At 41.5% G+C, this 15,917-nt stretch overlaps 1 protein-coding gene across 1 annotated transcript in view; it reads right to left on the bottom strand.

Moving 5' to 3' along the window:
* FAM135A (family with sequence similarity 135 member A) overlaps nucleotides 1–15,917 on the bottom strand; it is a 1,678,755-nt gene that overhangs the window by 811,678 nt on the left and 851,160 nt on the right. Inside the window, exon 16 of the mRNA XM_044063901.1 lies at nucleotides 9,228–9,319. Coding sequence (XP_043919836.1) covers nucleotides 9,228–9,319 — 92 coding nt within the window. The remainder of the gene's footprint in view (nucleotides 1–9,227; nucleotides 9,320–15,917) is intronic.

Consider the following 15,917-nt stretch of genomic DNA (forward strand, 5'->3'; position numbering starts at 1 on the left):
CAACTGTTCCAATCTGGAGAGGTACATTTTTGCTACAAACATACATAGTTAGAGGCTCAAGATTTAAAAGCTTAGGTAGGATGAGATGAGATAAAAATCGTGATGTATAATCAAAGCAATAGAGAAGTGTCTAAGAAGGTGTGTTATTCCTGTGGAAAGGTAAAAGATCTGGACTGTTTTTGCTTACAGTAGTTTTAAAGGGGGAATAGTATATTAACTAAAGGATTCCAAAGGTGTTGCCAAAACTGATACATATGGACCGATGTGGTCTTGGGGAGGGGATGCAAGTATTTGACAACATTGCTAGAACAATGATGACCCAGAGAGAAACAGAACATACAAAATTCTATTTTTTGTAGGTCAATGCAAAGAACACATCCAATAAACTCAGCTGGGAATTTACAAGTATGGCAAAGGCAACATTTGTATTATCTGATAAAATAATAGGGTTAATTGGAAAGATGTCTGGACATTCAGAGGAAAGCATTAAGATGGGGGGGGGTTGAGGAATAAAATTTTGGATTTAGGACCTTAAGGAGAATAAAAACAACCATACAAAATATTATATTTATAAAGTAACAGAAAATATTCCAAAAACTAAGCCAACAAGGGAATGGGGAAAAGAGATTTTGCCAAAAGGGTTCAGGTAAGTGTTTGTACAGGTATATTTTTAAGCCAGGCAGAGAATTTTTCCTCAGGAAGACAGCAAATGCTTGAGGGTGTGGGGGAGGTAACTTGGGACATGCTTTAGAAGTTCAATGAGCTGGCAGAGTTAAAAACTCTTTAAAGAGTACTTTGTCAAAAATATTGGGGGAGCGGTGTTTAAACAAAGGAACATGGGAAAGGTATCCTCTTTCTTCTTTGCTTGATATTTAGCGCCACAGTCAAATAAAATAAAGGACTCACAAATTCAAGGATAGAAATGGTATGAGGATAATATTTGCAGATATTTTCTATTTGAAAAATGCAGAAAAAGATATTTCAGTGTTGTGGGACATCATGAGACGATTTCAGGTCTTTTCAGGATAGAAAATTAATGAAGGTAAAACAAAGGCTATTGTGGTAAACTATGTACCCACATACAAATTGGTCTAGCAATACCCATGGGACATAAGATCAAGTATTTATGTGTATGAACTGAAAAATTGTCAGATAATGGACAATTTGAGAAATTAGAAGCACTATATTGTAAATATGGACAGTAAGATACAAGCAGTAAAAACTTATTAGTGCAATTAGTTTTATACACAGGTCAGGCATATTGTTATCAAAAAGAAGAGAAGTTTTAGATGATAATTGATGCAGATGAATGAATTTATTGAGGTGGAAAGAGGGCAAGAGTTAAGTGGGATACGTTGATTATCTCCACTGAACAAGATGGTTTAGGATTACCCAGTTTGTAGGGAGACTTCAGCACTATATAGTTAAGGGTCACATACATAACACAAGCAGAAGGTTACAAATCAAAGTGGAAAGGGATGATGATGAAACGAAGAAGGGGTGGTTGTAAAATAAGCAGAGAGTAGGATTTTAGATTGAGGTCCTTAAGGAGGATAAAAACAACCATACAGACTGTTACAATATATTTATAAAGTAGCAAACAGTATTCCAGGAACTAAGCCAACACAACACTGGAGAAAGGAGATTCTGGCAACAGGGTTTAGGATTTTTGCTTGGACGTGTTTGTATGGATATTTTTATATGCCAAGAAAACTTCAAATAATTTTTCCGCAAGAAGGCAGCAAAGGGCCTATATCAGACGATCAAAACTCCAAAACGCTAATACTCGAAACCACACAATATCGAAGGTACAGAACAGAGATTTTTCCCAGGGAAAAAATCTCTGGGCCTTTGTTGGGACTCTGCCATTTCCTCCACTGTGGTGCAGTGCCGGAGTTGGTATATTTAAGTAGGGGGGATGTGGGGGGGGGGGTGAAGCCCCCGCTTTATTTTGTGTTTGCATTTTTTTTTTTGGAGCAGAGATTTTTTTTCCCCTCGAGAAAAAATGCTGTTCCATAAGTTCGATATTGTGTGGTTTTGGGTATTAGAATTCGATTAAAGAGCATTTGCTCTTTTGGAGTTTCTATCTTCTAATACAGACCCGGCAGCAAATGCTAGGGATGTGAGAGAAGTAATTGGGAAATTTTTTTTTCAGGAGTTCGATGAGTTGGCAGACTTTAAAAGCTTTTAGCTGGTATATTTAAGTAAGGGGGTGTGGGGGGGGCAACGGCCCCCACTTTATTTTGTTTGGATTTTATTTTGGGGTGCAGTGATTTTTTTCCCTGGGGAAAAAAATAGTTGTTCCATATGTTCGATATTGTGTGGCTTCGGGTATTAGAGTTCGATTAAAGAGCGTTCACTTTTTTAGAGTTTCGATCTTCTAATATAGACCCGGCAGCAAATGCTGGGATGTGACAGAGGTAAGACCTGGCAGCAAATGCTGGGGATGTGACAGGTAATTGGGAATATTTTTTTTCAGGAGTTCAATGTGTTGGCAGACTTTAAAAGCTTTTAAAGTACTGTCATTATAACTTTTTTGCTCTAACCCCCACTCCACATTTTTTATGTATCCAGTCAGCTTCTTCTAATTTATGTCAGATACATTCTGGGCATTCAGTTGCCTGCTTTCCTAATCCCTATTTGCACAGTTCTTTGCTAAAAATAATGAGGCTGGGAAGCAAACAGATGTAACTAAGGAAACGTTTCTTTTGAGCTGGAACCCCAGATCCAAATTATCTAGACACAGTACGGCCTTGCTACATTTAGCGCAATTGCTTCCAAAAATGCAGTTTCTTGAAAATGGAAATCAAAATCTACACTAAATGTAACTAAAGTACTGAATTCTGCAAAGGAGATAAAATAAGTGGTGGTGAGATCTTTAGAAAAGAGAAGGAGCAGATTAAATAGAAATAAATGGATTGTGGGGACGATGCATGCAGAATAATGTTCAGGAGAAGACTGAGGTTCAAGGGATGGCGGGAACTCGGCAATTTATGTAATGTTGGAATGAATGATTGTTAATGTACACCGAGTAAAACAATGAAATATTTCTATGGTCGATTTTTTTTTTTTTTATATTACTGTATAAGAAATTATATTTGCAGCTGTGATTTAATACAGATGTTTAAAATATAACCACTAACATGAGTTACTAAGCCTCCAAACAATAACTGTTGCAGTCAATCATAATGCCATCTACCCTGCAGAATGCATGACATATCATGCATTTTATATTGGAAGGACTAATAAAAAGCTGCGTTCCTAAATTTATTAACATAATTATGCTATAAGGAAGAAAAAAATGGCTGGTTTTGCTGTAAGTTGAAATATAGTGACTACAAGCTTCGTTTGTTTTATGCGCTGGACTGTTTAGAAAGTGATACAGAAGGGGAAATGTTCAGAATTTATTAGATAAAGAATTACTGTGACAGTTTAAATCAAATGTATCACATACTGGAGTTTTAAATGATCGCATCAATTTTAAAAGTGTTTTGAAGAAGCAAAGTTGTAAAGTGGTTGATTTTTTAACTAGAAACTTGCAAAGGCATAAGTCAACAAACCACTTAAGTATTATTGTAAGAAATAAGCCTGTCTGAATTAAATCAAACGTGAACCATTTTTAATAAAAAGTTGAATTTTGAAGTAGTGGAAATTTTATTAATTCTGACATTACAAAATTAGAATAATAACAATACAATATCTACATTCAGAAACTTTCTGATCCTTTCTCAAGCAAAATAAACTCTTACTATGCATGACTGAAGAAGGAATAGATTTTCCCACATTCACATGTTCCACTTATAGTCAAAGAAAAAGTAAACTGCTATGACAGTCAACTGCAGACAAATCTATATGCCACATGGGAAGATCAAGTTATAATGAAGTGAAAGAAAACACTAAAATTCATCTTTTGACCTTTGCAACACTGCTGACAGAGATCTTTCAAAGCAATCTGTGTTGTAGTTACGCAATGTACGATTTTAAACAATTAAATGTCATAAATAAAAGACTGCTTCACAAAGAGAATCAAAACAAAGCCCTAGAGGAAAAGAGTTTCAGAAAAATAGCTGCCTTTTTCAAAGATGACTAAATTAAGTGGTTTGTATTACACCTCCAGTCTGAATCTAAGCATTCTCATTCAGAATTGCAGGGTGAGGTATTCCAGATGTATAAAGGAGTACATTGTTATGGAAGTCTGAAAAAAAGTATGTTTACAAAGGAAGGAATATAGTGACAGGTATCTCAGGCAAGGATATGTTAAAACTTTCACTCTTACAAAGTTGATCACACAGTTTCAGGTAAAACTCCCAAAATGTCTTAAGCCTTTTATATCTCTGAAACAGATATTCAAATGTAATCTTTGAATACTGTAGACATGCCTTCAAAGCCAAAATGTCAATTTTAGGATTTTTTGGCAACATGTCTACATGGTACTTCCTCCCTATCCATCAACTAAACCAAAATATCAGTTTATATCTAACAACTGATTCATTATGATCCACAGAAAGTTCTGAACAAAGCCATCCGTAATCCACAGATAACTCTGAACACAGCCTTCCACAGAAAACATCATTACAATTTTTTGCTCCGACCCCCACACCCATTTTATTCTGTATCCAGTCAGCTTCTTCTAATTTATGTCAGACAAATTCTGGGCATTCAATTGCCTGCTTTCCCAATCCCTAGTTCCACCCCTTTTATGTTTATTGGCTTTGCCTTTTTCTCCTAGTTTTAATGTTCTGTCAACATTTCTTCCATTAGGTTATGGTTACTCTCAATTCCTCATCTGTTAATGTCATGATCACCACTGACACTTCTGTAGTCAAGTACTGATCTGCAAACTGGCTGTTGTCCAATAAACATCACATAATGTCCAGTTTTGTGAGGTTTCAGCCAGTAACTAGTAGTTTATTGGTCGTTTTGGGCCAGTTTCTAGCTTTTTCCAGCCCCTGGTAAATAAAAGCAGCGCGCTGCTTGATTAAGCGCTGATGCACTGTTGCACACTACTGCAGCACGCGCCCGGTTGATAAACTATTAAACTACCTAAGCACCCAAAGTCCACACTCTTTGTTAAAACTTAAAACTTTTCCCTTACTCTACTACTAATCTAATCATCCATATAATAAAAAAAAAAAAAGATCATCTCCTCCAAGTAGACTATTCTCTAAAGTCCTATATTCTAAACCTAGCACTTGCCTTATTACTACACTCTTACAATACCTTTCACCCCTAGCAGGTGAAAAAGGTAACCCCCATTATCGTCCCCCACCCCCGTCACCACTTTTTTAAGTTTTTTTTAAATCCTTCTAGCATACATCGGGGATCAGTTAGAGTCCTCTCCTCTTCTCCTCTCTCATGCTGAAGCATACTTACACAGATATACAATTACCTCATGTCATGTCTCCTCCTCCCACTCCTCCTCCAAAAAAACACAAATAGAGATGCAACCATACGGCAACAACGGGCTGCTCCTGAGGCTCAGGCTGACTAGCAAGACCAGTCAGGAGGAGAAGTTACCACACACTATAGACCCCAGTCTCACATAGCACAGTCTCCACACTCAAATATCACATACCCATAAACACACAAATACACAAGAAAAGACAAAGATCAAAAACTGACCAAAAAGAAAGCCCAACCAGCAGACACCAAACCACCAGACACCCCAAACACAACCCACCACACAACACAGACCCTGTCCCACATAGTCTCAGCCCTTGAGCCCAAACAGCACAAACACAATGCATGACACACTAGTCATTGGGCCTGACTCCATAGTCAGACACACTGTCCCTCAGCACACCAGACTGAGACCAGTATGAGTCAGTCCTGTAAGGTCAGAAGGCGACACCAGCAATAGCGCAGACCACAGCTCTCCAAGCATTCAACATGCTCAGTCAAATGACTCAGTCATGTCGCAGCTGTTGTCCACGGCCTAAGTGCCTGGACCGGAACACACCAAGAGGCTCATTGAGGAGCTCCCTGACCATGGGCAGGACAGACATGACCCTGACGAGTATGCTATCCTACAGCCATCACCAAGAGTGATGCCACAACAGATAAGAGATAACAAGCATCTTTAACAAAAACACTGGTGCAATGGTCAGCTTCAAAGGGGATATGTCTGCCTGGGATCATATGAGGGACTGCATAGCAGCCTGCCTGCTGGGGGGACGGGGACCCCCTGCTTCCCTGTCTAGCAGATTCCCTCACCCAAAACAAATTGCCTTGCCACCTTTTGGCTCAAATTCTACCTACCTACTCCATTCTAAACACAAAAGGGAAAAACTAATGGGGTAATGCTGCTCAATGCCAGAAGTCTCAATCTCAAAATGCACCTTTCTCTCAACGGACAATACCAAGAAAGGAGGGGGTCCATATTCATTACAGGACACCCACCTCAAGACTGAGTAACGTACACGATGATGCATGGAGACCATCCAGGTGCAAACCCCATAGACAAGACTGCTGCTAATTGTAGCATGTGTTAGGTTACAGGCCACCCTCCCAGGAACACCTCACTCTCATGGCCTTAACATAAGGGGATAACCAAACTTAATCACCAAAACACTCATCATCTCACTAGTGACTAATATGGGCTAATAACCTCAAGGAACCACACTCCTAGCCCAACACCTAGCCCAAAAAATCCATGAATTCAAATGGACTGTGGCATCCCAACAACTAGTCCACAGACCCATAAGAGAGGAGATAACTTACATCATCAGCAACATCACCATGGTTCAGCACAATTCACAACTACCCCTATACCCTCACTGTGAGAGATCAGATCACAAACAGGAGCTCCACCCCACCCTCACAATAAAAGACCACAGTAAAGAACTTGAGAAAAGCCCGACTCAAAGCTCAAAACCTGCTTCACAAAGGCTATAAGGCCGTGAAAAACAAAAAAAGCACTCTGGTGGAAAACAATTACTTCCTGTCTACTGGACCAGCAGGGCGCCTTACAGGCACCAACAGGAGGCACAAAGAGTAAGCACAGCCAAATCAAAAAAGGTAAGACAGTACCTCTCACAGCCACCAACAAACTAAGAGCTCTCAAAAAAAACAAAATAAAAGATACAGGAAAAAGCTAAAAAGGTAAAAAGAAGACACTCATAGTAAAAAAATTTAATCACTATAAAATCATCCAAAAAAAAATCAAAAAAAAAATTAGCCTAGACTCAAAAGGAAAAATGATTAAAGACTCTACTATAATTTTAGACCTACTGGAAAACTCCCCCAGGAAAAAAAAGGAATCCCAAGATGTGCTCAGAACTAGTTCAACAGACATGCCCAACATACTGATCCTGCACCCAAGTGAACAAACAAACCATGGGATATCTATGTGTCCCCAAAATCTCCCTGATGGTGCAGCCCCCAAGCAGAACCCACCACGAACTCAAAAAACAATTATCAAAACCTTAGCAAAAGCAGTTTAATCATGGTGTACCTCATGATGCAACTGTGTGTGCTCCACTGTAAAAACCACCACCTTCACAACGATTAAGCAGGACAGCTACCCTGCAAATTACCTCTGGATGCTACTGAGCCATGGAGTACCCAGGGTGGTCCGAGGCAACAAATGAACCTCATAACAAAAAGACATATTTAACTTTGGCTGACTTCTTCAAAACAGTCACAAAGCCATTTGAGGGAAGAAAGGCAGTCCATACAGCCTACCTCGATCTGGCTAAGGCCTTCGAATACACCCCACGTATCATATCAAAAAAAACATCATCAAATGTTAACCCATACATCACAAGATGGGCAAAACTGGCTGAGTGAGTGTGACAGGACAGGGTCAGGAGGGCTGTGATGTCAGACTCATCAAAGTCACTACAAGTGAGTGTCGTGGCAGTCCCAGTCCCTGGCCCCTTGTTTGGCATCTACTCAGATATCCTTCAGAAGGGTCTCACAGAAGCGGATAACTGGTGCCCCCAGCCACGCGCTGAAAAGCCAAATGCCAATGCATGCATAGTCCCTTTGGGAAAAAAAAACAAGGTTACCCCTAGCTAATAGGTGGCAATCCACTGAAAGACAGAAGAAGAGAAGTTATCAGGGACCCCCCAGGTTGACTTTACTCATCACTCATCAGACCAATGATGGAGTACAATGCCCATTACTCCAGCTCTATTCAGTCGCCATTACACTCAGAGAGGGTGACCTTGCCTAACATACAAGGCCATGTCAAACCCAGATTTGATGAATATGCTTCACCCTCAAAATCTAGATCCATCAGAGCCACAAGGGAGGGGGGAGACTTAAACCGGACCTCGCGGCTAATAGGGGATGGGAGGATAGATTCATTACCCAAAGACTGACTCCCTATGCTGTGGAACAAAATCCCGGTGATGTGAGGCAGAGTTCAAGAGAAATCTTGATTCAAAAGAAATCTTGAAATGGAGATGGAGATCAGATATACCCCCAGGGATTACCTCAGTGTCACTGCTTTCGCAGAGGCACAGCAAAATAATGGGTATGTTTCCCATAAAAAAAAAGGGGAAGGAAGCCTAAATGATGTAAATAGAGACAGATAGCCTCGTATGAATAGAACCCCTAAACCTAACCTATAACACTCTGAGCAAAAGTCAGATACCTGTACTACAGAGACTTCAGCATCTCTAAACTAAACCTAAATATCCTGCTTCAGGGATGGTTTTTTTTTCATCACTACAACTGCAGTTTCAGTGATAGAAAACTACTGAGAAAATGTCCAGAAAACTTTCCTTTCTGACATTAGTAATGGCAGACCCAATGCAGATTTAGGATTAGACATAGGGGATTTCACCTGGTCCTGACCTAATGTTTCTAGTAACTACAGACATCAACACAGGACTCCTAAAAAAAACCCCAGATATATAAGCACAATCAGACTGCAATGGCCTGCAAAATACACCAATTTAATGGTCTTACTGGAAGGGAGTGAAGAAGAATCAAATGTTTCAATACCTCCAGTAATACATTAGACAAGCAATTTAAATTCGGATAAAGGCACTCAGTAACAAATTTAGGTTGAGAAATTCTGACACCTGGACAAAGTGAGGCAGAAGCATACACAATCAGTACTTAAAATATTCATCATAAGCTCATTTTAAATATGATAAGATGTACTCTGTCTAAATATTACTTTTTTTGGAGGGTGACTTAAGCTCTATTCTTGCTGAAAAAAAAAATGAAATGCCAATCCTTAAAACAAGAGATCAGCATTAGAAAAGTTTAATTACCTGATTCCTTTCAGACATCAGAAAATCTATTCTTCCTCCTGGTAATCCAAGTTCAATGTATGTTTTCACCAGCCGAAGGTCTGCACTGTTGCCTACAACGGAAAAGGAAACACCAGCTTATATGCAGAGGTAAAACATGAATAACTGCAAAACCCACACAGTTACAACAGACTGACATATGGTGAAAGTATCACATTTTAGATCCTGTCCTAGCAAAGTAATATTTGCTAAAGAAGTTACAGTTATGGAAGAACGATGGAAAAAGCAACACCTGCAAACTGCTTTGCTTGCCCAGCATAAGCACATCATCCTTTTTAAAGATGAAGGCCACAAAACTCTTGCACACCTGACGGCAGAGCTACTACATATGCAGCGAAAGGACAATGTACCTCATAACAGACAAAAGCATTACTTGCCTGCAATGATAATGACATTTAGAGTATGTGACATGCCACGGCACAAAGAAAGCTACATTCTAGGTCAGACTATACAGTGACTGATAAAGTGACATTTCTTTAATTTTCATTAAACCATCTACAACCAAATTCTAGGATAAAGCAGGGCAAATTTGATGGATACTAGAATAGCAGTAGCAGGTGAGTAACACAAGAGAAATGCAGTTAACCAAGCCAACATTTTTGTCTATATTTCCATCACTCCACCACCCACATGTATTTACCTCTACAGCAACCTCATTTGCTTTGTCCTATCTCCAGTAATAAACATATCCAGGTGGGTTCTGTTATTCAGGGAAGGCTTGTTTTCTGATGTACACATTTGCAATGTACAGCAGAGAAAATAGAACTTATGTACTTATCATAACTTGGCATTGTGTTGTCCTATTTCACTATGCATCATGAATGGGTCTTTAGATCCAACTCGGCCAATTCTTCCAGACATACGATTCAAGCCTCAAACTCCTCTCACTCCTCTTCAAACCCTCTGACCAAGTTTGCTGCCCCTTCCTGAAGATTATCCAAAAACTGAGTTACATAGTACAGAAAACAGCCAACATGAGCCTAACTAGGAACCAGTGGGTTACCTCAGCCTCCATATTGCTCTTAGCTGTAAAAGGAAGGGGGAAGGAGGCTGGGATGTGATACACAGGGAAACATGACAACACAGATGCCAAGTTATGCTAAGCACATAACTTCTAATCTGATGTTGTCCCTTTCACTATGTATAATGAATGGGTCAGAGTTCCCAGCAACATAAAGTCCTGGGAGGACCCTATGGAAGAATGTGCCTGAGCGTAGTGGAACCAAAGGATGCTCTGTCCCTATTAATATCCAGCTTGTACTCAGCACAAATTTCATCAACTGGAGTTGTTGTAGACAAAGTGGATGAAGTAGACATGGACCTGGCAGAATGGGCTCTCACCGGACAGGGAAGTTCTTTCCCTATAATTCACAATCCATTTAGCCAAGACAATTTTAGAAATGGCCTGACCTAACCTGTTTGGAGAAAAGGCAATGAACAATTGGTCTGAATTCCTGTGATCTCTAGTTCTATGTATGTAAAAATGCAACTGTCTATGCACATCTACAGTATGTAACATATACTCTCCCTTACTGGTGTGATTAGAAAAAATATGGGTAGGTGGATGGTCTGATTAATATTTGACTCAAAAGCTACTCTTGAGATTAAAGTGGGATTTGTTCTGAGTGAGACTCTATTTCTGATGAAAGATATATATGGTGGTCCAGAAGACAGGACTTGCAATTCTGACAGCCTTCTAGCTGAAGTAATGGCTATCAGAAAAGCAGTTTTCCAAGACAAAAATTTTAAGTCACATAAGCCAGCAAGTTCGAAAGGTTTCTGGGTCAGCCCTTGAAGCACTGAAGTGAGATCCTAAGGGGGAGAAGGATCCTTAATCGGGGGCCTAAGGTGAAAAATACCTTTCATAAAGGCCTGACAACTTACAAAGTGGAAAGACAGGAAGGAAAACCAACGTCCTTCCCCACATGGAAGTTGTTGATAGTGGCAAGCTGCAACTTGATGGTGGAAAAATGAGTTGCAAGCTGGAAGAGTGAAGCAAGAAACATCAAAATGTCACGGACTGATGCAGAAAAAGGGTCAATATTTCTCTGTGAGGCTGAAATAAAAATCTCTTCCATTTGCTACAATATACTTTCTTAGTGGTGGACTTTTGAGAAGCAAAAACGATTCTGTGGACCAGGGAAGCTAGTCTGGACTTTCGTAAGATCACTTTAAGTGGAGAAACCAAATGGTTAGTTTGAGGGTTCATAGACTGGGGATCTGGCGTTCCAATGGGTGAGATATCAGATCCTGTTTGGGATCCAATACCCATGGAGTACACTTACAATGAGACTGCAGGCAGGGGAACCATACCTGGTGAGGGCAGTAAGGGGCAATGAGGAATAGATTGGTCTTCAACCTGTTGGCTTTCTGAAGAACTTTGGGTATCAAAGGAATAGGTAAGTAAGCACAGAGGAGACCTGAGGGCCAATCGTGGACTAAAGCATCCCTGGGCGACTCCCCCAAAGGAGAGATCAGAATGAAGTACCTGCTGCACTTGTTGTTTAGGGGAGAGGCAAACAGGTCGCAGCAAGGGTGGTCCCAATGGCTGAATATCTGCTCTGCTACTGATTGGTTCGTGAACTACTTGTGTGGACTCAAAATCGACTGGCTGAGTCTGTCCACAAGAACGGTGGATTCCCCTGGGATGTGCATTGCAGTGAGAAAGCTGTTTGAAGAAATTACCCATTCCCAAACCCTCATAGCCTCCCTGCATAATGGGTATGAATGAGTTCCCCCTGCCTGTTGATGTATCAAACCACTGACATATTGTCCGTCACAAATGCAACTGCACCCAGAGGAAGGCAGTCCTGATAGGCTTGCAATATGAGGAGGACTGCCCTCATCTCCAGAACATGTATGTGCAATTTGGTCTCCATCGAGGATCACATGCCTTGAATCATCCTTCTCTGGAAATGCCCCCCCACACACACACACCAACAGGAAGGCATTCGTGGTCAACAGAGTGGGAAGAATGAATGGCCTTCCAAGATGGAGGTCATCTGTAAATATCCATCACCGGAGATGGTGCTGACAGAGGATGGTACCGAACAGACCACTGTATTGCTAGGGTCCACTGGCAAACTCGCATGAAGAACTTGGCCAAAGATACCAAAAGAATGGCAGATGACATAGATCCCAGGGCCATGAGGATCAGTCAAACTGGTGAATTTGGAGTGTCGAATAAGAGTTAAACCTGCTGTCTCAGGGATAAGATTCTTTGAAGGGGAAGGGCTGCTACTTGCATTGTTGTGTTTAGCTATGCACCTATGAATTCTATATACTGTACTGAAGTCATCTTGGACTTTGCCATATTTACTGTGATCCCCAAGTGATGACACAGAAGTAACAAACTGGATAGGTTGTAGCAGTTGATGCCTTTTGGGCGCTGTCAGGAGCCAATTGTCTAGGTAAGGAAACACCTGGAATTTCTGAAGACGAAGATGAGCTGCAACCACTGCCATGCATTTGGTGAACACCTGGGGGCGGTGGTGAGGCCAATGGGCAGTGCTCTGAACTGGTAATGATTGGTCTCCAGCTGGAAGTGCAGACATCTCCTGGAGCGCCTGTCTATTTTGATATGATGGCACACGTCATGGAGATTTACAGAGCACACCCAGTCATCCTTGCACAGCAGCAGCAGAATGGACTGCACTGTAACCATGCAGAACTTCGACTTCCTTACAAACAGATTCAGACTGCTCAGATCCAAGATGGGTTGAAGGTCCCGTGTCTTCTTTGGCACCAAAAAGAAGTGCAAGTTCTGCACCCTTGTTGTTTGGTGGGGACCTGCTGGATTACTCTCTTGTTTAGGAGTATTTGAACTTCTAGAAGGACACTCTCCCTCTGATTGGGTGGCACGTCAGGGAAACACCTGTCAGAACTTGGAAAAGGGAAGGAAAAGGAAATATAATAAAGTTTGGAAATTATATTTAACGCCCAGGCATCACTTGTTAAGTCTGTCCAGGCTTCTCGGTTTAAAGAAAGTCTGCCCCCAACTGCCTCCAGAGTAGGGCAGTCAGGTAGTGCTTCAGGAGCACTGCAAGGGCCTGTGAGAGAAGGATTCCCTGAAGCCCTGATTTTGCGGACCCCCTCTCCATCTGGGACAGTGTCTACCATTGAATTCCCTCCCTCTGCCTCTAGAAGAGGACTCATCCTATGAATCAGGAAAGGACCCCTAGGATTTACGGAAAGTACAGTTTTGTACCTACCATAAATGTAGATGTTCGAGTGTTCACACTGCTGCAGTCATCACACTTGGGTTATCCTGCCGTCAGGTGGTCCCGCAGTCGGCCAGAGTTCCAAAGTCTTGGTCTGGCGTCAGTTGCTGTCGCTTCTTCCCTGACGTCAGTGCGCCAGGGGTATACAAGATGCATCCAATGCCATTTTCTTCATTTTTTCTTGCCCCAGATGTCAGGTGCCCCCAAGTAGGTAGGCAATACATATTGCTAATAAAACATATACAAGAAATAAAAACAATACCTTCAGTTACAAGCAAATACAACACAAAGTTTGTATAGGACAGAAAGGTATAGATAAGTCCAGCTAGGACAGAGCGGATGGAGGGAGGGTAACCTGGACTGCAGCAGTGTGAACACTCGAACATCTACATTTATGGTAGGTACAAAACTGTACTATGTTCATCGTGTTACACTGCTGCAGTCATCACACTTGGGTAGAATCCCAAAGCTAAGGTTGGGTGGCTGATCTATAAAGAGTTAGGATTGGCTATGAGGCCCTGCAGAACTGCAGTGGCAAATCCTGCTCTGGATTTAGAGTAAAGAGGCAGGTGGTAATGCTTGGTAAAGGTGTGCACTGAACTCCAAGTTGCAACCTCCAAAATTTCCTTGGTTGGTACTCCTCTTAGAAAGGCTATTGAAGTGGCTGTTGCTCTGGTAGAATGTGGCCTAATGTTATTAGAGACTGATTTTCCATGCTGTGTGTAGCAGTAACGAATACAGTGTCCTATCCATTTGGAAATAGTTTGCTTTGAGATGGCCTTGCCCTGTGATCCTGCAGCATATGCTACAAGCAGTTGCTCAGTTTTCCTGAAAGCTTTTGTTTTGTCCAAGTAGAAGTGTAGCTGCCTGTGTATGTCCAAAGAGTGCAGAAGTTTCTCCCCTTTATTCTGGGGGTTTGGATAAAAAGTTGGCAAATGGATGGTTTGGTTAAGAGCCACACTAGATACCACCTTTGGCATAAAGGTTGTGTTTGTCCTTAAAGAAACCCTGTCCTGATGAAATATTATAAAAGGTTCCAATGCCATTAATGCCTGTAGCTCTGAGACTCTTCGTGCTGAAGTTACTGCCAGGAGCAGAGCGGTTTTCCATGATAAAAATTTTAGATTGGCTGGCTCAAAAGGTGGCAAGGTCAGTTTTTCCAAAACAAAATTGAGGTCCCAAGTTGGTGTTGGTGGTCTCCGGGGCGGTCTTATGTTTTTAGCCCCTCTGACGTACTGCTTTAGCAAGGGATGAGAGAATAATGGAGGATCCGTGTTGTAATGAGCTGAAATGGCAGAGGCGTGGATCTTAATAGATGAGAAGGATAGGCCTTTGTCCAGCATCTCAGTTAAGTATTGTAAAATCTGAGGAATGTTTGGGACAAAAGGATCAATGCTTTGAGCCTGGTTCCAGGCACAGAATCGCTTCCATTTTTCTGAGTAAGATTTCCTGGTGCTAGGCCTCCTGGCCTCCAAAATGACATCCATAACCGCTTTAGAAAGAGGTGTTGCCTGTTTGACTAATGAATCTGCCATGCAGCCAGGTTTAGGGTTTTGAGCTGACCGTGCAGGATCTGATTGTTTTGTTGAGTTAGAAGGTGTGAAATTTGAGGCAAAATCCATGGTGAGCCTTGAGCTAAGTTCTTTAAGATTGGGTACCAGTGCTGGCGTGGCCAGTCTGGAGCAATCAGGATTATCTGTGGTTTTTCTTGTCTAGCTTTTAGGAGTACCTTTGAAAGGAGAGGCAGTGGTGGGAAGGCATAAACTTTTAGGCTTTTCCAGCTGAACGAAAGAGCATCCACTTTCCATGCTTGTGAGTGGTAAGTCCTTGTGCAGAATTTTTGTAGTTGGCAATTCAGTGGGGAGGCAAAAAGATCTATACCTGGGCACCTCCATTTTTGCGTTACCATGCTGAAGATTTGTGGATTCAATTTCCATTCGTGAGGGTCCATGATATTTCTGCTTAGGTCGTCTGCCAGAGTATTTTTCTTTCCTGGCAGGAATTGTGCTTGCAGATGAACTTGATAAGTTAGAGCTGTGTTCCACAAGGTCATGGCTTGCCTGCATAGGGGATAAGAATGAGTGCCCCCTTGCTTGTTTATGTACCACATTACTGTGGTGTTGTCTGTCTTTAATAATAATCGTCCTGGATGCAGAAGGTCCTTGAAAGCTGTTAGGGCATTTTGAACAGCCAACATCTCTTTTTGATTGATGTGAAGATGCATTTGGTCTGTGGTCCACTTGCTCTGAATACATTTTCCTGCCATGTGTGCTCCCCAGGCGTAATCCGAAGCATCTGTTGTTAGAGTCTGCCTGGCTGTGGGTAGAGTGAAAGGCTGACCTTTGTTGAGGTGACATGCCTGTGCCCACCATCGAAACTCCTGTTGTAGGCAGGGAATCATTGGTATTACTGTTTCTAAACTGTGAGAGTG

The sequence above is a fragment of the Protopterus annectens genome, chromosome 2.part2 (genome assembly GCF_019279795.1).
Source record: "Protopterus annectens isolate FY-2018-M chromosome 2.part2, PAN1.0, whole genome shotgun sequence".
NCBI lineage: Eukaryota > Metazoa > Chordata > Ceratodontiformes > Protopteridae > Protopterus > Protopterus annectens.